Here is a 26,854-nt window from a genome sequence, read left to right on the forward strand (position 1 = left end):
ATTCTACCTCCTGGAGAGCGCGGGGGGTGGGGTGGGGAGGAGAAGAGGGCGCCGCCTTCCCAGGAGTTGGGCGTGGCCCGCCGCCTGCCACTCACCCCGTACGCCCGAAGGAGAGAGGCGGGGAGGTGGGCGGGGCGTGCGTGTAGGCAACCGGCTCTCTCTCTTCGGATAGGTGGAAAGAAGGGCGGGGAGGCGGGGCCCCCTCGACCGGCGCGCCTGCGCGGCGCCGCTGCCGCGGCTTTTTCTTTCTGACTGGCGAGGGGAGCGGTTGTGCCGCTGCCTGGCTGAGGCGGGAACGAGGAGCCTGTCGGCGAGCAACGCCCAGCCCCCGACGGAGGAGGATGCCGCGGCTGCCCGGAGCCGCTCTGAGACCTCGCCCCGAGGCCTGGCGCTGAAAGGGGCGGCATGTCGACGTGGCTCGGCGGCCGCCTGCCGCTCCTCCTGGGGCCCGGCGGCCCCGCGGCCCGCCTCGGGCTCCAGCCGGCGCGGCGGCCCCTCAGCACCGCCGGCTGCGGTTGCCGCCGCCGCCTCCTGCGCCCCGGGAGCGGGCCGCGGGGTTTCTGCCGCCCGCTGGGCACCCACCCCAAGAAAGAGCCCATGGAGGCGCTCAACACGGCGCAGGGGGCCCGGGACTTCATCTACAGCCTCCACTCCACCGAGCGGAGCTGCCTGCTGCGCGAGCTGCACCGGTTCGAGTCCATCGCCATCGCCCAAGGTAAGGGGAGGGGGTTGGGGGGCTGGAGGGGAGGGGGGTACCTGCCCCCTCCCTCTCTCCCTCCCTCCCTCCCTCGGGCCTTGGGAGCCTTCCTTTCTCCTTCCTCGAAGCCGGACTCTTGGAAGCTGGTGGAGGAATCAACAAAATCAACATTGGAGCTCAACGGGGGCCTCTTCTTGGATCGTCGAGATATATATATATATATATATATATATATATATATATATATATATATATATATATATATAATATTAATTAACTTATATTATATTAATTATATATATTATATTAATTATATTATATTAATTAACTTAGCAAAAGAGTTTCAGCAAGGATTTAGTAGAAAAGGGCAAGAGTCCAGTAGCACCTTAAAGACTAACAAAAATATTTTCTGGTAGGGTATGAGAAAATATTTTTGTTAGTCTTTAAGGTGCTACTGGACTCTTGCCCCACAAAAATATTTTCTGGTAGGGTGTGAGCTTTCGTGAGCTGTGGCTCATGAAAGCTCATACCCTACCAGAAAATATTTTTGTGGGGCAAGAGTCCAGTAGCACCTTAAAGACTAACAAAAATATTTTCTGGTAGGGTATGAGCTTTCGTGAGCCACTGTGGCTCACGAAAGCTCATACCCTACCGGAAAATATTTTTGTTAGTCTTTAAGGTGCTACTGGACTCTTGCCCTTTTCTACTACTGCAGACAGACTAACACGGCTGCCCACTGTGAATGATCAGCAAAGAATTAAGCAGCCCAGTAAGCAGCACGATATTCCAGTTTTGCTATGCAATTGAGGTTTACTTTTTGGGCAGTTGAACCCATGAAGCTGCCTTTTACTGAATCAGACCCTTGGTCCGTCAACATCAGCATTGTCTACTCGGACTGGCAGTGGCTCTTGCGTGAAACCGTGAAGCTGACTTCTACTGAATCAGACCCCTGGTCCATCAAAGTCAGCATTGTCTACTTGGACTGGCAGCGGCTCTCCAGGGTCTCGGGCAGGGGTCTTTCACATCACCTACCTGCCTAGTCCCTTTAACTAGAGACGCTGGGGATTGAACCTAGGACCTCCTGCATGCCAAGCAGGTGCTCTGCCACTGAGCTACTGCCCCTCCCCAGTTGCTGTGCTCCTATTTGGTTGTGCTGCCTTGGGTAACATAGCTCCCCATCTGGAATTAGCACATTGTAGGTACCCGATTTCTTCTCCCACCAGAGTTTTAGATCTTTGTTATGGGCTTTAAAAAAAATTGTGATATGAGGAATGTGTGGAGGGGGAGAATTTTTTTAAAAAAAAGGAAACCCAAGCCGATTCTTCTCCTTTCCTCCATGACAATTGCTATTAAGCACTAAATTATAATGGAGTTCCAGTCACAGGACTTCAGCATCACATGTCATTTAGTAATCAGAGTCAAAGAAAGAGCAACTTTCTCTTGGGTTATGCGAAATGTCAGTTCAGTCCAGATTGATGGGGCTAAACTCCAAGCTAAGTGCACTTTAGTTTGTGGCTATCCCTTGGCATTCACTTAAGTTGGCGCACAGTCCTGGAATTCTTGCCCTCTTTTTTTTCTGTGCCAGGGTGCAGCCCTTGGAACATACTGAGTGATTATGTCTCTCAATCCATACAATATGGCTTTTCCTGAGCACTGAGTAGCTGTTGCCAACCCCCGTGTCTGTAGAGTTAGAGAGGATAAGGCCACCAGTTCAGAAGATACGGCTGTCAAATTGTCTTGAGGTCTGGTGTTTTTCCCTCTGAACAATAAAGTAAAGGGAAATTGCTAGGTCCTTAGAAGACATGAACATAAGAAGAGCCTGATGGATTAAATTAGTCTATTTAGGCCAGCATACTGTTACACACAGTGGCCAAACTGTTGCCCTAGCGCATCAGCAAACAGGCCACAGAGGTGATGCTGCCTCCTAGTTCTGCTGTTCAGAGGTTTGCTGCCTCTGTATATGGAGGTTCATTTTACTCACTATGGCTAAAGCTATGCAGTAGGGTTATATGAAGTAATAAACCATCTTTGCATGTAGAAGTGTTTTTTCCCCTTAATTCATGCTCCTATGTATAGTACTTTGAGAGCAGATGTTCCATGACAAAAGGTATGATGTCCAAATAGGACCCTCAAGACCTGGCTATGTGACAATCTTGGGTTTACACTAGATAGGGAAAATTCTGTAGGTGTGGGTTCTCAGTCCATGGTAACTTGAGGGGGGGGGGGAGATGCACCAGCTTCCGTTTCCATCTTCTCTACTTAAAGGGTCTTGTATTAGGTGACATGAACCTAGAGAACTGCTCCACTGCCAGTCAGAGGAGACAATACTGACCTTGATAGGCCAAAGGTCTGGTTGCTTAAGAAGTAATATTATAAAGCTGCCCTGTGTAGGAATAGCTTTTAGTTTTCTACTACAATGTTGCTTTGCCAACATTTGGTAGGGTGTACTAAAATCTCATTCCTACACAGGACTCCTTTACTGTGAATCAGGACATGATCTGTTTGATATATTTTTATCCCACCCTTCCACTTAGGGCCCTGTACATGGGTTTTTCCTTCCCTGTTTTATCCTCTCACCAAACCTGTGAAGTAGGTTAGGCTGAGAGAAAGCAAATGGCCCAAGGTCAGTTTCATGACACAGTGGGTATTGAATTCTCATTTCCCAGGTTGTCGTCCAACACTCTTAAGCTCTATAGTACACTGTCTCTCAGACACTTCAGTACACTGAAGTATGTGAATAGATCCTCAAGCTGATTATCTTCACCTTTTCGCCATACATTCTTTCTCATTGATACTATCTGACTAAAATATCTCTAGACTGTGGTTATTCAGCTTGTGACACTATCAAAGGGTGAGTCCTTTAACTGACTTTCTTCAGACTCTGATTTTAGCTGGATAGACTTCCTATTTTCTTTCCCCATCATTTGCTTAGGTTTAGACCAGTTCAAAGCAAAGCCTGTTTTAGACCAGTTCAAAGCAAATTCAGTTGTACCTTTTAGACTACGGTTAGTGCAATTTTTTATTTTGACAGCATGAGCTTTCTTCGCTTATCTGCTTCACCAGATGCTAAATCTGTGAGGTGTTTGCCAGGGTAGTGGGGGGGATATTTATGCATGAGCTTGTAAAGGGTCATTCCTCAATAACAACTATACATGGAGAAATTAAGGGTGCAAAAAAGTAGTCTTGCAGTGTGAAAAGAAACCATAATCTTAGTTCAGGCATTGTGTGACAGGCAGATTTCTGAATAATTTATTTTACTACTTTGCATTCCATATAGCCACCAAAATAAAATTGTTTGAGGATGACTACTATAAGGTCTCTTAGGGTCTACAGTATAATTTTTGCCAGGATTGTTTTATCAAGAAAGCAAATGGCATAGGGAGGTGGAAAATTTAATTTTTTCCCCTCCACTGTTCTGTTGTTGGGAGAAGCACCCTTAAGTTGCTTTTACTCCCCTCTGGGCAAAAGGAACGTTGCATACCATTCTCCTCCTTTATCATACAATCCTGGCAGCCAGTCTTGCAGAAGGACTCTCAGACTATAACTTGTAGTTGAGCTCTTACTGGATCCTGGCTGATTGTCAGTATCTGTTTCTTTCTGTTGGAAGCTTCTGTCAGCCTTCCACGTCAGTTCTGCCCGGTCCTCCACTTGCAAGTTGTTTTTGTTTCACGTGGGCATGCATAGGGGGTCTCACTGCTGATTTGCATAAAGTGAAGCCCGAGTGCTTGGCAGCTCTGTCCCCCCCTCCCATATTCATGATATCATAGCACTTCAGCCAATCTCTAGTGAAGGCTGCCAAGTATCCATTTACCTTAGATGTTGTGTGTTTAGTTTCTGTGACTATTTGGCAGACTGAAACAGTTACTATTTTGACTGTGCTTTGATTTGATGCTCCACTAGTGTTTCTGTGACGGTGGGTGCAAAATTGGGTACAATGACTGCCTTGACATGTGTTACAACCTTCTAGAAAAACGTTTTTGTTCTCCCATTGACTGAAAAGGAGCACAACAGCATTGGTTCAAAAGATCACACAATGTAAGGATTTCTAATTTAGATTAGCTAAAAAACCAACAGCTGCACTATTCATATGATAGTTCTAGTATGCGAGGAATCAGTTCTGCTTTGTGGTTCTGTAAAAAATAGTCTGTTAAATGAAACCTGATGGCAATGGCTCAGAGCAAGAATTTGAATTACACAAGTAACAAAGCTGCTGCTAATTTTGAAATGGTGCGTTGTCTTCATTTGGAAGCCATGTTCAGATCTTTGCCAGAATGTATTATTTCCTTTTAATAATACTTCAGCGGATGTGCAGAAGCTTCAAGAGTTGTCTCTTGCTTTATCAGATTTGCAAAATGCAGTGTGTACACACAGGCAATGGCCCTCAAACTATCTGGCTGAAGTAGCCAGCCATTACTCATACCCCTCCTCCCTGCCCTTCCCATCAGCCAAGCTCTTTGGCACATGACTAAAGATTTGTAGGAAGTGGGATTCGTTCTTTTTACATCATATCAGGCTTTGGACACTTAGAAGCAGCAATAAATTCTTGCAAGTTCAGTGTGTTTTCAAAGCCTGGTGCAAAGTGAAACTTGCCCCTTTGGCCATGCCAGGGGAAACGGGGAAGTGGGAATTCTTTCCTTCCCCCTCAAAGTTTTCCATGATGTGTAAATAGCTTTTGGGAGTGGTAGTGCCCGTGTGTTGTACATCCAGCAACTGTCTTTGTGACCCCGCATATATGGTTGTAACCATATATAGACAACCAGTTACAATTCTGTTTATCATTGAAGGATCCTTTATCAGCACTAAGCAAGTTCTAGGTAGGCAGAAGGTGGCTTTGTTTTATTTCTAAAATAGAATCATAGTACAGTAATTAAAAACTCAAATGGACATGCGGTACTGTCACTCGGAGCTGTATTTTGTATGTGAAGGAACAGGAGGTAGACTGCAGTTAATGCTGTAATGCTAGTCAGGATCTAAATAAGAGTCTTGATCCATTGTATCGCTCAAGCTGACTGAAGTTGCTGAAAGTAATCAGTATTTTAAGAGTGGTATGATAGAGCATTGTTTCCCATGACATGGCACTTTCTAAGTGTGGGCCCAAGGTAATATGGGTGTCTTTTTATAAATGTAAGAATGAGCATCCTGCTGTAAAGATGGTGAGTAGTGAGGGGCTAGAGCCCCACCCAGGAACAAGGGTACAAGACTGAAATTAATCTTACCACATGGAAGCAGCTATTTAAAAGCCTAGTTTGAGAATAGCCTCTAGGAAACTAGGTAGAGGAGTGTTAATTGTTTTTTAAAATAAAATATCACATCTGATTGACAAAGTATCTGTGAGCTGGCATGCTAAACAAGTCTATGGGTATATCACTTCTGTGGAGAACTGGGCAAGCAGCATCTGCATTGTGGATCCAGGTAGGATGTTTCACTGACCCCTAGCGTACCTTTACTTCTCAGCTGTTACCATTGTGCCATAACCGCTTTACTCATGCTTATTGTGAAGATCCATTTTAAGGACAAATAATTTTCTGAGTTCTCCCTGGTATGTTAACATATTTCTAGCTAGCTTTCTTGAAGAAATAATTTCTGATGAAGACTAGCACAGTGTTCAGACCTACTATTAAAATTTATTTCAGCCTTAGGAGAAAGATTGATTTGGAAATTAACATACAAACTACTATATTTAAATTGTGTTGCCTTTCTTCCTGTGGCATAATCTAGATCACTGGTTCCCAACCAGGGGTCCGTGGACCCCCAGGGGTCCGCGAGAACTAAATTAAGGTCCGCGAAACAAAGTTATAAACCCATAATAAATTAATATTTTCAATTACAAGTTTTCTATTAGAAAAATATATATTCAAATATTATTCTAAGCTTAATGTTTAACTAACAGTTATGATTAAAGTTTATTTTCAAATTCTCTGAATTTTTATTTTGAACCTTGGGGTCCCTGCACCGAACAAAAAAAGTCCTAGTGGTCCCTGGTCAAAAAAAGGTTGGGAACCACTGATCTAGATGGCTGAGAAAGATATATATTATATGTATTATCTCATTATTGTAAATTATTCTGAACTGTTAGCTATACTTACGGACTACCAAGTCTTCAACTTCTGTGCTAGCAAAACATTCTACACTTATCATTTTCCCAACAGATGCTTCTCATCTATTAAATATATCTAATTCTGGACATGGCCCCATAATGCAGGTAAAAATGCATGCAATGTGGCCATGTACAGAGCGGGGGAAAAACCTGAACCTTATTTTACAATGTTTTTACCTTTTCTTTCCTCATAAGGGCCCCCAACATGGTAACAAATTAAAACACTCATAATAAAACTACATCTTAAAAACCATTAAAACCAACCAACACACATCATAATAATAGAGCTAAAATAAATGCAAAAACATAAAAACAGCAATTAAAATGGGGTAGGAAGAAGGGATCACTGAGACAGAACTCCAAATGAAACAATAAAGTCTTCACCCACTGGCAGAAGAATGCGAAAGAAAGAGAATAGGTGAATCTCCCAGGGGAGTGAGTTCAGAGTTTTGATGGCACTACCAAGAAGGCTTCTCCTGGATTGCCACCCACCTACTCTAGAAAGTGGTGGCACTCAAAGTAGGGCCTTGGAAGATGACCGCAGTGGTTTAGTAGGTTCATAAGGGATTAGGCTGTTCTTCAGGTCCTTTATTTTGCAGAAAAATCAAGTTAAAAAGTGAATGAATGAATACGTATTTACAGCAAAAACCAGAATAACATGATGAGATACAACCTGTGAGAGAAGTTAAAAAGTGGAACGAGAGGGTTGAAACGCCCTTTAAGTGAAGAATGTTGACTGAGATCCTGAAAGATCAGTCTGTACAGTGCTGTTGCCTAGCAACCCAAGGCACTAGATCCTGGGTGTAGACATCCATAGCAGAATAGAACATTGAACAAAAACAGCAACTGGGAGAAGGTAAAGTGGGGAGGGGTGGGGAACGAAGGGATAATATTCTTTTCAGTCTAATGATTGATATAGCTGAAAAGTAAGCTATGGCTGCATTGCTTACTATGGAGTCCCATTAAACTCTTTGGGAATTACTTCCACGTGAACATGCTTAGAATTGTTTTGCGCTCAATAGTCTGAACATTTTTTGGAAACACTGAAAGCCCAAACCTTCAGGTTTTACTTATGTCTAAGATTAACCTGTCTTAAAATGTCTGTTGCTCTGGTGAAATATACTGGATTTCACATCGATAAACTGTTCTTCATTTGTTAGACATTTATAGATGAAAATGGACTGCAAATACTTCAGTGATAAAAGGCAAGCTAGTGTGATTGATTTCTTATGTTTGGAAAACTTCAGCATCCCGGTTTCCTAAACCACTGGTACCATTTGAGATGGCCATGAAGCAGGTAGCGCCACCTGAGCCAGCTGGCAATTGGGGTATGGTAAACCTTCTTTTTTGCTTGTCGTGAGTAACCTGGCATGTTCTGCTAACAGAAATGCAAGTGGTCATTTTGATTTCATCAGTACAGAACCATAACATTGGGGCTTGTTATTAGATGATTGTCTTGAAAAAGACTAGCCATTTGTGCCCTTGTCTGTGTGTTTTAAGGGCCATCAAGTTGCTTCCAGTTTATGGCAGCCCTGTGAATGAATGTCCTCCAAAATGTCCTATCGTTAACAGCCTTGCTCAGATCTTGCAGACTGAGGGCCATGGCTTCCTTTATAGAGCCAATCCATCTCACCCTTACAGACATATGAAGACATTACTTGGCTGGAGCTTTGAGTCTGTGTGCATGTGCCTAAGGCTTCAATCCATCAGCCTCTCAAGCAGAATGTAGTTGTATTTTAAAATAGTTGAATTTTACCTTTTCAGAAGTACTATGGGGATTCAGGAATATGGATACTAATTCAGTTGGTTTGTGAAACTACATATACAGTAAAACCTCCTACAAAGCTGTCTAATCATAGTACTTTTAAAAATAAAATACAAGGGAGGGCACAGGGTTGCAGCTCTGCAATATAATTAATCTTGTCAAAAGTATATACGGCTGGACTGGAAATTATGCAGCACCTCTGTGAGTGAAATGACCACCTCCCAACTACATCGAAGTTCTATGAGACTTGCAAAGCTAGGAATGAGGCCTCAGCGGGACTAACAGAGAAGGGGCTGCTGCTCTTGTGCGAGGAAGCCCCTACAAGGAAGGTGAATCGGAGAGGCTTCCTGGAATGTTCCAGAACAGGGGCCTGTTGGGCCAGTCAGCTGTTGACTGCCACCTCCTTCAGTGTTATCAATACCTCATACAGAGCTACTTCACTTAGCATTGTGCTTTCAGGGAAAAACAACTAGTGTTAAAGGAGGTATTGCTGTATTAAAAGCATGAATGTTCTGAGTAAAAGCAGTAGAATAATGGTATATAAGAAGTTTTATTTGTATTATTTCATTGTTTAGTAATTTTATTCATTTTTTTGTCAATTGCACATATTTAGTCTATTCATTTCCATTGGATAATGTCATGAATATGGCCAGAAATGTTAGGGGAACAGTTGTTGGACTTGACCAGAAAGATCATAGAGGGTGTTACAGTACACATAAGCAAAACAAACCTGCCTTGTTAGGGAAGCATGCCAAGAAGGGAGTCTAGAGACCCAGAATAGAAGCTTTGAAGAAGAAAAGATAAAGTAGAAACATAATTATATAGCCTTGTATAGATTAGAAGCTACCTAACCCATTATCAGTAGGTACAGTTGGTTGAGGCCCAGGTGCAGAACCATCTGAGAATTGCAAGAATGTCCAACTTCACAGAAGTGAAGATATGGTTCAAGGATGGAAGTATTGGATGAGGGCCAAAGGATGTATTCCTATGAGAAACTTGTAATAACTATTTTTAAATATTCTTAAGATAAAAAGTGGCAAGAATGAACTAACATTTTTATATATTTTAAGAAGGTCTTTTGAGTAAAAATAACCTTGTACGAAGTTTTAAAATGATTTTGCCAAGAATGTGTGCCCTTATCAAGTGGGACAGTTAGCTATGATAAGAACTGATTTTAAAATCCTATAAATGTGGGGAATTGCATTGATCAGGAGCTTCTTCTCAGGAGGGGTTCCTTGCCTGTGACCTGCTTACGTTTGGTGGTTAAAAACTGTTATGGACATGTAATTGCTTTCCTTTAATTCTCTAACTGTGATGGATGAATATTATAATGCTTTATGGATTTAGTCCGTGAAGAACACAGTAACTATGCTTTAATAAAAAGCTTAGAATGGAAACAGAGATTTATCTAATAGTATGTACTTGTGTACTACACCCAGAATGAATTTATAGCATTACTGAGGTGTCATACCTCCTAGTCTAGGAGTTAAATGATTTGGTACAGGAAAGCTAATTAGACGCCTAGGGTTTCTTAAGTGCACACCTATATCTGAATCAGGCCTGACCAGAGTTATCCAGCACAATAAGAAACACATTTCCAGATTAACTCTCCCCCCAAAAAAATTAGGATGAAGTTTTCAGAAATTGTATCCAGCAGTAGGTTCCTGCTTGCCAAATGTTGGGCTGATAGGAAAGTATCCCTATTTTATAGGCAATTGAAGGAATCTCCAGCTTTCTTTGTATTTCCTCATTCAGTTGGGATGAAATTCTCAGGGACTGTATCCCCCACCCAAGAGGTCATCTCTGGAAACAAATAAGAAAAAAGTGTTCCCATTTTATTGGTTAACTAGCCAACTACCTCTCCAGGCCTGCAACTCTAGAAGACAGGAAGGAGGGCCAAGTGGGCGCAGAGAAGTACTGGCACATTCAAAAGGAAAGGTGGGGTTTCTCAGCTGACACAGAGACTTACATTGGTACCCCAAGAGGGCAAGTAGGAAATCAGTCCCTCAGCTTAACAGTTGCAAAGTAATAGCAGTACACATCAAAAAACAGCTGATAAACACACCTAGCCTTGTTGCAGCTTACTTGGAGGGGGCGGATCAGCTCTTAAAGGGACTGCGTGTGCTTTTGCTGGGTATTCCTCCCCACCTTTCTTCCAACCTTTGCAGCCTTCTTCAGTGTCTTCCAGCACATTTCATGAAGGTTTAAGTTCCTCTTTTGTGCTTTGCTTTGAGGGAAGGGGTTGGATGGAAGGGAGAAGCCAAAATGAGCATGGGGAGAGAAACCTGAAGTTAAGAGCTATGCATGGAAATAGGGGGAATTTGTGTTGCTCTTGCCTCGAAGGAGTATTTAAATTCATCCTAAAACCGGATCCTAGAACTGCGGGGAAGAACTAGACCAGAGCGAAGAAGGTTGGTAAAATCATGAATAATGCAAAAGAAGCCTCAAAGCAGTCCAGCAGGGACTGTGAACTAAATACTCCTGCATAAGTGGCCACAGTCTTAGTTTAGAGTACTTAACATGGTTGGAAAAATAGTGGATGCTCTGCTTACCGTATATACTCACGTATAAGCCGACCCGCGTATAAGCCGAGGTGCCTAATTTCACCCCCAAAATGGGGAAAAATTAGGCACCCGCGTATAAACAGAGGGTCGGCTTATACAACCCCCAGGTCGCCCTCCCACCCGGCCTCCCGGGCCCTAAAGACCCACCCCGACCCCAGCGCCACCCTAGGGGGGAAGGGGAAGAGCCCCTGAACCCCCTACTTACCAGGAGAGGCAGTGATCAGCTGGCGGCGGCGGCGGGCCCTCCCCGGCGTGCAGGAGCCTTCTGTGGCCGCTCCTGGCCCGGGGGAAGGCCCGCTGGAGGAGGAGGCCCCCCCTAGCGCGCAGGAGCCTTCTGAGGCCGCTCCTGGCCTGGGGGAAGCTGCGCTGAAGGCGGCGACGGCGGTGGCGGGCCCTCCCCGGCGCGCAGGAGCCTTCTGAGGCTGCTCCTGGCCCGGGGGAAGGCCCGCTAAAGGCGGCGCCCCCCCCCCAGTGCGCAGGAGCCTTCTGAGGCCGCTCCTGGCCTGGGGGAAGGCCCACTGAAGGCGGCCCCCCCCCAGCGCGCAGGAGTCTTCTGAGGCTGCTCCTGCCCCGGGGGAAGGCTCGCTGAAGGCGGTGGCCGTGGCCACGGCAGCAGTAAGTTCCCCCCTCCCTCCACCTACCGTATTGACCCGCGTATAGGCCGAGTTGGGATTTTTGAGCCCTTTTTTTGGGCTGAAAAACTCGGCCTATACGCGAGTATATACGGTAGTTGGATCTCAAAACATTCCTTGTTTGGCAGAAGCGCTGTGTTGGATCCTATGACTTCACTCCCTTCAACTGAGGGGGATCCTATTATTCTCTTCTGTTAACTTTAACTTTTCCTTCAAGGGAGAAAGGCTTTTCCAGTGGAGAATGTCTTTGGTGGGGAAGAGTTTCCTCAGTTGCAGACAAGCCAGTCTTTGTTGAAGGAAGTCTATAGAGGAATCCATGGTAAACAGTTATAGGATCTGATCCACTGTGCACAGGAACAGTACCTTTTTTTTTTAGTGGCAGGGTAGGTAAAGTACTTGGGTCAATGTGCTGTCACTAACATTATTTGTTGACTTGCTCTTCCCACGCCTTCAAACTGCAACAGTGCCTGTGAGGTGCTAGAATACAGAAAATTAACAAACTTTTCCCCATATCTGAATGTTAATTTTTCAGCTTAGGTTAGTTATGTAGCTGTGTTAAAGAACAGTGCATTGGTTATGGATTTTGGTGCGTTAATCTTCAAAAGCACATCCCTATAATGCACCAACTTTCTCCTGTGCTGGAGAATGTTTTTCAGAAAGCTGAATTTGTTGAAGTTATTTCCCTGACTTTAAATGTCTCTGGCCATTTTGGGCTATATGCTGGCCTGGTATGTGGTATGGAGCAGGAAGGAGAGTGGTGGCGTAGCCTCTCTGCTTGTCTAGTATGCTGGCCCCGATTCTGATACCAGCAGGTGTGTGTTGGCTTATTGTGTAATTTGGTATATATTGTCACCAACTAAGAGGGTGACCTGGCTAGCCTGAACTCATCAGATCTCAGAAGCAAAACAGGGTCAGCCCTGGTTAGTACTTGGATGAGAGACCACCAAGGGAGGTCTAGGGTTGCTATGCAGGGGCAAGCAATGGTAAACCACCTCTGAGCATCTGTTGCCTTGAAAAGACTCTGGGGTTGCCATAGGTCTGCTGCAACTTGACAGAAAAAAAGAGAGAGAATGAACTCCTTGATTAAATGTAGGTTTTTGCTGCATTCATGGCACCTGTGCGCGCGCTGAAGTGTGTGCTATAGTGTGTCAAGAATACCAGAAATTAAGGCCATGCCAGTGTAGCAGCTGGACAGGGAGGTAAGGTGCCTTCTATCATTCATAGGGTCAGTGTGTTATCTGAACTGGCCTTATATGAAGGGTGAATTTCCTATTTCATTTAATCTGTCATTTGTGGAGACGTGAGGGAACTGATGACATAGATAAAACCAGTGCACTGCCTATTTAGAAATTGTACCGAGAAGTATGATTTATGTTGTGTGTGCACAATAACCACAGTGTTTTTTATTGCTACCAGTTTACTGATTTAGCCAGCAATGATGTATGAAGGAAGCCTTCCTTCGCAGTCTTAATTTTTTAAAAGCCTTTCAGATAGGGCCGTAACCTCCAAGCAAAATGGTAAAGACGTGCCTTGTCTTTTCTCTGCCTTGTTGTGCATTTTATTTTCTGAATTCTAATTCTCTTCTTGTCGCCTGAATGTTTTAACAGATGTTCGGAATTCTCAAGCATACTTTTCTTTCAGCTTTAATTCAGAACATATTGATGATTTTTGTAGTGCTCTCTCCAGTATGTTGCAGTGCTCTCTCCATTATGCGGGCACTTAACTGTCTAAATAGTGCTGATCTATACTTAATTTGATGAATTCCAATAGCATCCTGCCATACTCTACTGCTGCTTGCCAGTTTTCTTGGCTGGTGTAGCTTGTGTTTTCTCAGTTGGATTCCTTTATACTGCTTTGTCAAAATTATGTGTAAGTTTGTGTGTTAAGGAGTTACGCTCGGACCGAGGTTTCTAAAAACAATGTTAGCCTCCAAAAATTGGGTGTTGGGATTAGACTCGGATATTTTCAGATTGGATGTTAAATGTTTTGAACAAATTTTTGATCCTACTCTTTAAATGCAGTTAAACTAGATTTATGAAAGAGCTTCTAAAACTGAACTGAGAAACTGCCGTGTGAAAGGATGAACTTGGTTGACCTTATGTTTGTTCATGGGGGAAGGGGATTAAAAGTGTAAAAGCGGTACTTTCTTATGTCCAATGAAGCTTTATTTGTTTTATGCAGCTGAATTACTGTTGTGAACAATTTAACTTTCAGATATAAAATAAATAAGATGTTGAGCCAGCGCTAAGCAAACCCAGTTGTGATGCGTACAATGAAATACCTTGCATTAACTTTAGTATATGTTAAGCAGTGACTGCCTACAGGTTTCATTGATTTTAGTAATGGCTCTGCAGTTTTTAGTATGTGACTGCAGCATTCATCACTGAATTTGGTGCTTATAGTGTTAATGTTGCATCAGGGTAATCTATTCTAGCCTATTCAACAACAGCAACCTTGTATGCACTATTTGGTATGCATTGCCTAAGATACCTCCCATCCAAACTCTAATTCAGTATCTTTGAATAAGATGGCAGAGAGCAGCGTGTGTGTTATACCCATTGTGTGTGTGTGTGTGTGTGTGTGTAAAGTGCCTTCAAGTCGCAGACGACTTATGGCGATCCCTTTTGGGGTTTTCATGTCAAGAGACTAACAGAGGTGGTTTGCCAGTGCCTTCCTCTGCACAGCAACCCTGGTATTCCTTGGAGGTCTCCCATCGAAATACTAACCAGGGCTGACCCTGCTTAGCTTCTGACATCTGACGAGATCAGGCTAGCCTGGGCCATCCAGGTCAGGGCGTTATACCCATTACCTGCTGTAAAGAACAGCCTCCAATGTGCAGTTTTATGTGAAATGTTTGGGAGAAAAATGGCTTTTCTCCTAACTGCCATCAGCTGAAGAATCAATTCCCTCAAAGTTCTGGAGTTGCATGCTTCACAAACAAGGATGTGTTCATACACAGATTAAGAATTCTTTAACTTGAGGTTTCTGAGTGTTCTGGGGCAGTTTTCAACACTTTTTCCCCTTGAGAATTAAAGCAGCTTGCTTTTTTTCTGAACAAGATTTGAATCAGGAAGCTAAGAGTTACTTGAGTGTCTGGGTTGACTCTATTTGCCATAAACACTGGGTTAATGTGTTTTTCTTTTGATTATGCTATTTTTCTTCAGATCTCAAAAGCTGTGGTACAGCTCCTAGTCCTATGATACACTTGTCAGAAATGAAGGCACCTTTATTCTGATCAAGATTTTACAGTTTAAATTTTTGTCTGTGTTACGGGTCCAAATTCAAAGATCTGAAATGCATTCTTCTTTGCTGCTGATAAAAATAATTCTGGTTTGGTCCTATTGTCCGTGTACACCTTAATTTCAAGCTAAATTTATGCAGAGTTGGTTTTCTGTACAGTAATAAAACACAGGCTGTTTGAACAGTGCTGGATGTTACCTCAGTAGAAGCAAGTCACAGTACATGTAACTAATATATGGTGAATGAAGAAAATCACTGCAGCCTATGAGCTGAGCTGTGTCCTAGGCTCCTTCATCACGAAGACTGTAGGACATATCTCTTGGCACATTCATGGTAACTGCTTCCATTTCTCATTTATGTATTGGAACTTGGCAGGTTGGATCTCTTGGCCACTTCTTAGTCATGGCAGAAGAGCTCATTGTGTCTGATAATGCTCTGTACTCATCTCTTCAAATTTAGCCTTGTTAGTATTGCAGAAGAGGAGGGTGGAGCACTTTACCCCCTCTGTCCTGATAACTGGAGCCTTGTGGATGAGATGGGGAGAGAAGAACGCTGCACATATGCCGAAGTGGAGCAAACATGCCGGTGTCCAGGCATCACCAGCCCCTGCCACCAGCGCAACCATGCTGGCAGGGCACTGGCATGGGGGGGGGGGCTTTCCCAGGGGTGGAGCTGACTTTAGGTAGCTTCCACGGCCATTTCACCCCAGGGACGACCCTTGAGTGGCGGTGGGGCTGTGCTACCTTTTTTTGAGGGTGCCGCCTTGGTGTTTTCAATGGGGCATGCCCCCATTTTTTCTTTTTTTAATTTTAAAAACTGCCTTTTTAGGCTTCACAGCAGCCAGGAAGCCTCTGAGGAGGCAGCATGGCTCCACTGCTCCTAGCTGCCACGGATCTCCCTCCCAGCTTCAGGATTGCACTCTTAGTGTGTTTAAAGCTTTCACTGTCCTGATAAGTATCCTGGCAAGTGAATTGCTGGCTATGCCTTGACAGACAGGTTGCAGAGAGAACTACTGTGTACTGTGTTATGAACTGATGGATTTGAGTTATAGAAACTAACCTGCGGTAAGATTATCCTTCAGTCTTCATATGTAGACTGTCTAAATGGGTTGTCTTTCCATGTTTTTTTTTCCTCTTCAAATTAGAAAACCCTATCATGGTTTTTTCTTCAGTTTTAGATTAGGAAACGAAAACTTCTCAATTTTTACCTTTTTTGGAAACATATGTATCTTGTCCCCTTAAATTATGCTCTTATAGGGTGGAATGACAATCCAAATATATTTATCTTGCTTTTAATTACCTGTTTTTACTTTTCTAGAGAAGTTGGAGGTTGAGCCACCGTCCACTGGACAGCTGAAACATGGTAAATTCCTATTCTTTAAAAATAGTAAATGTGTAGGAAATTGGTTCTTGTAGGTTATCCGGGCTGTGTAACCGTGGTCTTGGAATTTTCTTTCCTGACGTTTCGCCAGCAACTGTGGCAGGCATCTTCAGAGGAGTAACACTGAAGGACAGTGTCTCTCAGTGTCAAGTGTGTAGGAAGAGTAATATATAGTAGTCAGAAAGGGGTTGGGTTTGAGCTGAGTAATTGTCCTGCAAAAAGTAATGTGCTAATCATTGTAATGATTAGCACATTACTTTTTGCAGGACAAGAAACCATGGTCCTCAGTTTGCAAGACCTGAGCAAGGCTGTTAAGGATAGGACCAGTTGTTGTTTTTTTGGGGACAGGATTGTATGAAAACTCCCTGAAAACTGGCCTGTGTACATTAAACAATCCTGACACCCAGTTTATATGGTTGTTTCTGTAAATAATTCCTGTCCAGATACATCCTGGCCCAGTTAGCTTCTGGGATCAGGTTTCCAAGGGCTGGTTTGGATGTAGATTTCTCAATATAATTCTATGCATAGGAGAGATTGGATTACTTGCGTTTTTTTGAAATGATTTCTCAAACATGCTTTTGTCTGTTTCTTCTAGTGTTTTTCCATAATGCAATACCTTTTGTAGGGTTTGGATTTTTGGATAATGCAATTATGATTGCTGCGGTAAGTCACATTACTCTTGGTTTCAAAGATGCTGGTTGTATGAGGTTCTAGTGGGTTTCCATTTTTAGCTCACTAAGCAGTAAACAGATGTGAAGTTGGTTTTCCTTCCCTGTTTTCCCTTTCCCCTTTCCCACCCTTTTTGTTCCTTCCCCTTTTCCCAACCTGTCTCCATCCCGTTGCCACTGCTTTTTTTCTTGGCCTGGGGCCGGTGGGCCTCCTGGAGACATTGGCCTTCATGACTACATTTTTGGCCAGCCTCCTTGGTGAGGACATTCTATTGGAGATAGTTATAAATTGGTGCCATGTCTGTTAAATTGGGTTTGTTTGTTTTATTGTATGTTTTTATGCTGATATTTATGCTTTTGTATGGTATTGTATTTTGTATTATATTAATATGCTGGAAGCCACCCTGAGCCCAGCAGTGTTGGAAAGGGCAGGGTATGAACTTAATAAATAATAACAGTGCACCATTTGAAGAAGAGAAGAAGAGTTGGGTTTTTTATATGCCGACTTTCTCTACCACTTGATTCTCCCTTGAGAATCAAACCACCTTACAATCACCTTCCCTTCCCCTCCCCACAACAGACACTCTGTGAGGTAGGTGGGGCTGATAGAGCTCTAAGAGAGCTGTGACTAGCCCAGGGTCACCCAGCTGGCTTCATGTGTAGGAGTGGGGAAACAAATCCAGTTCACCAGATTAGCATCCGCCGCTCATGTGGAGGAGTGGGGAATCAATCCCGGTTCTCCAGATCAGAGTCTACCACTCCAAACCACTACTCTTAACCACTACGCCATGCTGGCTCATGTATTTGGGATAGATAGCAAATTAGTACTCTACATGGTGCCTTTTGGGACTTCCAAGAGAGAGGGGAGAGGAACCTACAGTCCTCAAGTAAGCAAAACTCTTTTAACCTAGTCAGTTTATAGTAAGGCAGTGAAACTTTTGTATTGAACTATTTTTCTTTTATTTTCAGGGCACACAAATAGAATTATCAATAGGAGTTGTCCTTGGAATTTCTACTATGGCAGGCAAGTAGTGTGCTTATGTGTATCTTTATTTCAGTATTTAAGTAATTGTTAAAGGTATGTAAAATATGTACATAGGTGATTTTGGAATAATCTGGCACCCCCATACACATACAAGTTACACAAGCGTGTTACAGATTATTGAATTAATAATGGGAGTGGATTTCCCTCATCTGCTTGTTTATCATATGGAAAGCATCAACGAGAAGTTTCCATCTTAGTTCACATGATGCTAAAAGGAAATGTATTTCTGATAACTCTCTTAATTATGGAAATCAAAAGTTTTGTAGTTTGAATAGATCCCTTTTCTCTTTATATGGGCTGACAGTAAAATTGAAGGCAAACCAGCAAACTAGTAATAATAGTTTTTAAAAATATAATTTAAGAATCAAACTGCTTCCTCAACATGGTTAATACACCCCTAAAAATAAAACTAGTTTTAGAATGCCAGTCGCTAAAAGTTGCTTGACTCAAGCTCCAACACAGCAACCCTTTGACTTCAGTCCTGCCTTTCTACTTGAGACTCAGAGTGGACAACAGAATATAGAACACTGCAGTCAGTCAGTGTAAGACATTCAGTGAACAATGCAATAGGACTAGGATTAGAGTTCAAAGCTATGCAAACTGGCTAAGGCTAAGTGTATTATAAACAATGCAGAAAGTAAAGTTACAAAGGTGGGAGTAAAAGTAAGATGATACCTACAATAATCATGACAGAAAACTACAAAGCAGTCTCATTATAAAGGTGAACTATTTCATTCTACTACAGTCTTAATCCCTCTACAGAAATGCCATCCTGAACATTTGTTTTGTATAATGTTGAAGTATTAGATGGTTAGACTTTTAAAAACCCATAGCGTTTATGTAGTATATTGTTTAATATTTCTTTCATGTAATGTTTGTGATTCTCTAATATTAGCTGCTGCCTTGGGGAATCTTGTTTCGGATTTAGCCGGATTGGGGTAAGTGGTCATCGTATCTTTTAGGTATTTAATATCGTATGCAATGGTGTTTTTGAGTATAGAGAAATGCCATTTTCCTTTGATCAAAGTTGGATGTAGGTGAAAGTCAGATATAGATACCTATAAACTGTACTGAGTAACTCCTTATGTAATAGCATTAAGTATAGCTTTTTGAGTCCATACTTACCATAGTGCTAGCTAGGCAATTGAGCCAGCATGGTATAGTGGTTAAGTGGGGCGGACTGTAATCTGGAGAAATGGGTTTGATTCCCCACTCCTCCACATGAAGCCTACTGGGTGACCTTGAGCAAGTCACAGTTCTCTCAGAACTCTCTCAGCCCAGGCGGAGGCAGGCAATAGCAAACCATCTCTGAATGTCTCTTGCCTTGAAAACCCTATGGGGTTGCCATAAGTCAGCTGTGACTTGACAGCACTTTCCACCAATAAAGACTTTCAGGTAGCAGTGTATAATTTTCTGCTTTTCCCCCAACCCAAAGAACTTGAGCGCACTGTATCTAATGTGTATTCAGATTTTTGTATTCAAAATAGTTGTGTTTTATCTCAGCCTTGCAGGCTATGTTGAAGCTCTTGCCTCCAGATTGGGCCTCTCCATTCCCGAATTAACGCCCAAACAAGCTGACATGTGGCAAACGCGTGTTAGCGCACACGTGGTGAGTGTCATTTCTGCTATTTGTTGCTGTGGTACGTCAGATTGCCAGCTAGTGATGTGCATTGTGAGGCAGCAACATTCTAATCTGTCAGTCGGCTGGAAGAAACAAAAAGTACTAAATTCTGCCTTGCAGTTCTGCCTCTAGCTTTCTCAGAGGATATAATGGCCTTAGTAGGATCTGTAGATGAGTTTTGACTTCAGCCTTTGCGCCCAAATCAAATTGTAGAGAAAATCAATTTTGCAAATGTGGGTCTTTGAACATTTACACATTTTGCAGCAAGAAGGAGCTTTAGTGGCTCCAAGGGAGCAGAAGGGAAAACATGATTAGATGATGATGAGGCTAGGAAAGGTACACAGATGTGAGGGCTTTCCTTCCTCCTGACCTTCCACAGTCCTGCTTGCAGACTCCCGACCAGTGTCATGAGTCTCAAACTGGGTTGATGAGGACTCTCCAGTCAACAGTTTACTTCTGAATGCTTTTCTCAGTTGCAGCTTGTACTTTCCCAGATATTTCTACCTCCATGATTGCAGGAACGTTCTGCTTCTGTTTATGGAACAGAGGCTATCAACAACGTAAATTACTTCCATGTTGACTTGTAGGTAGAAGGACCTTGGAAACTGGGCATCTGTCTCACGTACACTTCACCTCTTTCATATGGAGGTGGGCAGGAGGATCCCCACATGCGTTACAAGACCTTCAGCATCTGAACTGGCTCGTAATTGACAACTCAATTATGACCTCTCCTTTTTTTCCCTCTTTTCAGGGTAAGGCCATTGGAGTGGCCATTGGCTGCCTTTTAGGAATGTTTCCGTTGTTCTTCTTTAAAGACGAAGAAAAAAAACTGGAAGAGAAAAAATAACCTTTTTACAAATGCTTATACAAATGTAAAATAATGTACCTCAATTATACAGTTACGCTGTCAAAAAATATTTAGGGTTTAGCAGACAGTAATGTTGTATAGAATGGGGAACAAAACCGCATGCCGTTTCATGGAAACACTAACTTATTGTGTGGCTTTGTCGTAGTACATCTTTTTATAAGGGGTTTTCCTTTTTTTAATGTAAACCGTTGGTGTGTGTTCTACTTACACTGGCCATTGACGTTTACCATTTTTTCTCTCTGTGGCAATCCTTGACCAGCACTATTACACTAAATGCCTGCCACCCATGTACTGTATGGTTTTGGGGTTTGCATATTTCCTCACCGATTGTAAAACGCATGACTCAAGTTGCCCTCGCTGCTCATCAGGCCCTCCTTTCCAGACTTTTCCGTGAAGTTTGGTGAGAGCTGGCTCTAGGACATTACGCCTTCGCTCTCCTGCTGCTCTTAATTTTCTTGAGCTGCCAGCTGTGCAATGTGTACCCAAAATGAGATCAGTCTAAACAAAACACTGCTTAAAATAGGTTTTTTTTGGCTAGGATATTTGCCAAAACAGTTTACTGCGGAGACTGTTCAGCTTCTTACAGATAAACCCGTTTCACATGTTGCCTCTATCGAAATTCCGTAGCTCAGAATGCATCCCTGGGGTTATCAAAATGGCACCACAGATCAGGGGATCATTAATGTCGATCTCATTTAGTAATGTGCAAGCGAGGCAAATTGGGAAATTGGAATTTGCCCAGTGGTTGGATTTGGGAAGCTATGCAAAATGTCTTGCTTCTTTGGCAATTCACGGCAAAGCCTGCTCACTTGTGTTTCCTTTTATGAGCTCTATCACCCAGTTTATGTTTGCGACAAGGTTTTAGATTGGGTAGTTTTTGCTGCCATCTTTCCTTGTCCTTCTGAACACGGGAGCCGGCTGTTGCATTGCCCGGATCTTTTTATATGTAAACTGAAGGCAGATTGACCTGGAATCTCACCTCTGACAGCGTGAAGGTCCTCTGGTTTGCTGAAGAGAGCCCTCTGGTTTGTGCATTGTGCGCACTTAAAAGGTGAAGGCAGATAATGTACAGCATAATGTTCTAGGGACATGGATTTAGATGTGGTATAAGAGTGGGAGATTAAAGCGCACAAAGTTAAGTCTCGAATTGATGGTGTGAAAATAGGCTTCCTGCTTTAGGGACTCAAAGTAATGATTTTGGTGACCTTTCTAATACTAACTGGAGAAGAATACTATTATGGGTGTGTCTTGGACATCTTTGTCTAAATTTGTCTTCATCTGGATGAGTGGATCTCATTTGCAGAATGTAATTCGCACAAATAAACTTGTCTACTTTTCATTTATTAGGACATAAGGGTTTCTTGCCTTATTGGTTTACAGTCATATTCAATGTTCAATAAATATCCAATGTATCATTTATTTGGAACTTTGGTGGAGGACTTTAGTCTCTGCTGGGCTGTGACTGATGGATAACCAAGCATGGCATTGAAATATCCTCCTTTTTGAACATACAACCAACAAGTAGCGTAATCAAGACTGAATTCCTGTCTGTAAGGAAAAGGTAGGTCCTCCCACTGTATGAACGCATGAAGCTGCTTTACACTGAGTCAGACTAATGGACTATCAAGATCAGCATTGTCTTCTCAGATTGGTAGCACGACTCCAGACTCTTGGGTCAAGATCTTCCACATCAGTTAGAATCCAATCCTCTTAACTGAAGATGTGTGGGATTAAATCTGAGACCACCTTTGTGCAAACCAGATGCTCTACCACTAAGGCAAAGTCTCTCTTTCATATGTATTATATGATGCTATTAGTTTGGCACCCTAGATTTTTAATCATGTAGGCAGGCCTAACGCTATGGAACCATGGCTTTTTTGTAACTGTGAGTGTATGGTCATCAGCTTCTCTTCCCCCATCTGCCATGAGCATGTTGCCTTATGCATTGTCACACTTAAGGTGCAACACAAAGCAAGTCAGACCAACCTTGGTGGCACCTCTGAATAAGTACAATAAAGATGGGACTGTTAATTCCACTTGTTCTGTAGTTTAGGTTCAGAATTTTGGTTTTTGACCTGTGACTGCAGTGAGTAGTACAAATACTGTTGGTGCCCGGGATTGCCAACTGATTAGGGAGAAAAGCTTGCCTGGATGGCTCTTCATCTATAGAAACCAGCAGGTGAAGCTTTTTGTTGCAAGTGATGGGAGGTGTTTCATCTGCTAGGACCTATGCATCTAGCTGCCTGTTACACATACAGCTATAGAGGTCAGTAAAAAAATTGACAGCCCAATGCGTACCTAGCAAAAGTAGTATCTATTTAGCAAGGTGGGATTTTTAAATGTACTTTTGAATTGACAATCTCAACATTTATTTATAAGTGTAATGGTTAGGGCCGAACCTCCATTACTTTAATCCTACAGTTCCAAATTCAAGGCATATTACAAGAGCTGAACAACTTGGTGACAAACTAAAGTGCCTTAATGATTATAAGAGTTTTTAGTCCCTACCCTTCCTCCAAGGAGTTCAGGACAGCACAGATGATTATCTTCCCCTCCATTTTATTCTCACAACAACCCAGTGAAACAGCTTAAGCTGAAGGAAAGCGACTGGTGTAAGGTAATCTACAAATTTCTTGGCATAGGGATTTTTACCTGATTTCTCAAATCCTAGTCCAATACTGTAACCATTATGCAACACAAGCCGCCTTTGGAACTGGAAAATATTCATCTTGTACCCCTTCATTAGAATACCTTGTAGTTGAATATAACTTAGTTAACAATACCAGGGGACAACTTGTTTTTCTGGGTCAAAGTAGGCATTTGTCAGACCTGGGTAAGTAAATCTGAACATCTAAAGTGATGAATGGAGGATATGATCTGGAGTAGAGAAGCAGGGGGTGCCATAGCCTTCCCCTCCAAGAGCTTTCCTGCATTTTCCTTCTTCAGGAAGTCCAGGAGCACATTTTGCTGTTAGTGGGGGGGGGGGGGAATACACCCTTCACCCAGGAATTTATGCTTTCCAGTTTCAGTAGACTGGTATATTAAATGCTGAGTCCAAATGCTGAGTATAGAATTATTTGGACTGCAGCTTGTATCAAATTAGCTTTGCAGACTCTTCTCAGCTGCAGATCTGCTTTATGCCTTTCTCAGAATTGTCTTAACATCCCTAATATGTATTGTATTTGATACAAGGGCACCCTATTTATATATTGCCTGGATATAGATACAATATCTAGGACATAGACAACAGCTTCACTGGAGTAGAACACTCATCCTAGTTTACATTTTGTTGAACCAAGTAGAGCAAAAACATAGCCAAATGTCAACATCTGCAACAGGTCTGATTTTCAAAATATGGTAGACAAGCCACATTTAGTAATGTTTGTTGGCCTGTGCATGTAAATCTGGTGAATTTTGTTGATGTATGTCAAACTATTGTATTGTGACCACTGTTTTTAACAAGAAAATATAAACAGAACTATCTTATAAAAAATGAGCTTGGTTTTTTTGTATTAAATGAATGTCCTAGTTGAATATAGCTATAAAGTATCTTAGTAATTAGCTTGCTAATTGGCATGTAAGAATAGTGCCATTAGTGCCAAAGGCGTACATCTAAATGAGAATGCAGAAATTCAGGATTGTGGTAGGAGATACCAGCAAGAGTTCATAGAGCACATTGTGACGCAACTAGCCATTAACTATGTCAGTAAGAGAATCCAGGCAGCACAGCATCAGCGGAATATTCTACAAATGGAGTACTAGGAATGAAAAGGGGCAGGGGAAAAAGATAAAAAATGCTATGTGTGTCTGGTTTTTCATACACAGAACACGATGATAAACATCTGGGGGCATGAGCTGACCCAAAGATAGGCTAAGACTAAAACGAAAATCATTTGGCTCAGAAATGTAGTTGTGGAATTGGGTTAAGGGGACAGATACAAACAGCAGGGATCCTGTATTCATAATACATCTGCAGTGTTCCTAGTACAGCAGAGTTGTTTTGTAGGAAATAAAGCTATGCCTCCTGAAATTCCTTCACTCGTCTTACTAGGAAAGCTGGAGGAGTCTGCGCTCCCCTTCCTCTGGTGTCAGCAACACATGTGGTAGATAAACAATTTTGAGTAACATTAAGTTGAATATCCAGTTTTATGTGTTCGGTATATTAAAATATGGCAACAGTTGCAGCATAAATAAAGCGTGGGGAGAACAACTGGCTTGTTTTAACAGAGTTCTGTGCATGGATTATATGCTCTGGGCAAACTTGCAGGATGTGTAAGCGGCACTGGGTATGACCGATTCCTTGGCTGCAATCCTAAGTGCATTTTCCTGGGAGTTAAGTCCTTTTGAATGACTTGGGACATGCTTCTGAGTAGATTTTAGGATTGCTTCCATAGCCTGGTGGAAAGGGTCTCAGATTCTCTTTGGCATTGTACTTCTTAACACTTGATGACTGCTACTTACCTGCTTTCCTTGGCATTCTTAAGAGTAGAAATGAATTGATACAATTGATTTGCCTGACATACTGCAAGAGACATTTAGCTCTTGTTCCTTAGGCTGTATGATGCTCGAGACTCCTAAAAGATTGAAATGGGCACATGGCAGTGTAGCAGATTGAAATTTTCAGTTTTTAATTCAGTTGGGAAATCTTGGAAGAAGTTAACAGGAGCAGCATCGTTATTCTGCAAAGAATTAACTTGGTCGATCTCACATTGCTGCAACATTTTGTCTCGGAGTGATTCAAGGCTGCCTTGCAGCAGAAGTAATGTGATGATGCCGGTGGCTTAATCCGGTGGTTTAAAAATTTGTACAAATTTATAGGGGAATAAGGTCCCGGTGCTGTTCTCTTCTATTACTCTGAATTAATATTCAAAATTAAACCAAAGCGAGGAAAATATAAATTGATTAGCTTAAATCTGATAGTAGAGTTTCACAAGTCAACTGTTTATATAACAAACCCCCATATCTTTGTATCTCTCCATGTTTATCCCCCGAACACTGAATCCTAATACTACTCAAAATTAAGAGGCAACATCTGCCTCAAATGTGCTTTCCTCTTTCGGCATCAAGCTGGTCCAGAAATGCATTTTCTACTAAAGAGTTAACAAATGAGTTTGATTCCTAAAAAAAAATTCCACTTAAAAGCTTATATAACTCATTGCCTTTTCTTATTAGACAAGGACTATGCTTTTAACTTCCAGTTAGAATGTCTCAAGAGAAAGATCTGGTAGCAGCTGAATGGGAGGGCTATGCTTTAATAGATTTCTCCAAGAACATTTGTGTATTGATTTTTTTAAATTACTTATTACATGTTTAGTCTGCTCTTCCTCCAGTAGGTTTGGGCATTGGCCCAAGATCACCCAGTGAGCTTAACTGCTGAATAGGGGTTTGAACTGGGATTCCCCTGTCTAATCTGATACTAAAGTCAAACCATTATACCACACTGGCTCTTCACCATATAATACAGATGTTTACTAGAACCAGTATATTTAGATTCGAGCCAAAAAACTCTCAACCATAGCATTTTCTTTATTCAGTCCCAAAAGGTGTTGATTTTTCTGTTTGCCTTCAGTGCCTTTTAGTCATTCTTATTTCTGTCTTCAATATCCAGTTGCTGTATTGTGTCTGATTAAATTATTGGTTTTTGCTTCTCCAATTTCTTACTGATATCTGTTTATTGTTGTGTGCTGTGATCACCTATGGCTGCATCAGCAATACATTCGTATAGCATACTTAGAAGTAACATGACACGTAAAAAGCTGTTTAATGAGTTAAAACCAGCCTGTTCATATACAGCTGTGTTAATGAAAAGCTGAATTGAGATTTTATAACATTATAAAAAAAGGTGAAGGTCCTCTGTGAAAACACCGGATCATTCCTGAGCCATGGGGTGACGTCACATCCTGACGTTTACTAGGCAGACTTTTGTTTACGGGGTGGTTTGCCAGTGCCTTCCCCAATAGTGCTGGTTTAAACTGGGATGTAGCCTAAAATGTTACCTGTGTGTGTGTTAAGTGCCGTCAAGTCGCTTCCGACTCATGGCGACCCTATGAATCAAAGTCCTCCAAAATGTCCTATCTTTAACGGCCTTGTTCAGGTCTTGCAAATTGAGGGTGTGGCTTCCTTTATAGAGTCAATCCATCTCTTGTTGGGTCTTCCTCTTTTCCTGTTGTTACATACTAATTCCTAAATTTTGAAAACCTTAATACTTTTGCACTTTCCCGGGCTTAATAATATGGTTATACAATTGACCCTGGAAGCCACACACCCAACAAATGGC

The 26,854-nt window shown here is 42.3% G+C and overlaps 1 protein-coding gene across 1 annotated transcript; it reads left to right on the forward strand.

Moving 5' to 3' along the window:
- The first annotated feature begins 541 nt into the window (after positions 1 to 541).
- On the forward strand, positions 542 to 20,813 carry TMEM65 (transmembrane protein 65). Its single transcript, XM_056854799.1, has 7 exons — positions 542 to 715; positions 16,313 to 16,357; positions 16,971 to 17,038; positions 18,013 to 18,067; positions 18,984 to 19,026; positions 19,592 to 19,697; positions 20,461 to 20,813. Exons 1-7 carry the CDS (start codon positions 598 to 600, stop codon positions 20,554 to 20,556), a joined length of 531 nt encoding a protein of 176 aa, XP_056710777.1. The 5' UTR covers positions 542 to 597; the 3' UTR covers positions 20,557 to 20,813.
- Positions 20,814 to 26,854: the final 6,041 nt, after the last annotated feature.

Source organism: Euleptes europaea, chromosome 8, assembly GCF_029931775.1.
Source record: "Euleptes europaea isolate rEulEur1 chromosome 8, rEulEur1.hap1, whole genome shotgun sequence".
Lineage (NCBI taxonomy): Eukaryota > Metazoa > Chordata > Lepidosauria > Squamata > Sphaerodactylidae > Euleptes > Euleptes europaea.

Bases quoted from the DNA above. Each gene is read 5' to 3' on its own strand.
- TMEM65 (XM_056854799.1), top strand. From the start codon at position 598: ATGGAGGCGCTCAACACGGCGCAGGGGGCCCGGGACTTCATCTACAGC. The intron at 17,039-18,012 runs GTAAGTCACATT...TTTTATTTTCAG, and splicing joins ATGCAATTATGATTGCTGCG to GGCACACAAATAGAATTATC. The intron at 19,698-20,460 runs GTGAGTGTCATT...CCCTCTTTTCAG, and splicing joins CGCGTGTTAGCGCACACGTG to GGTAAGGCCATTGGAGTGGC.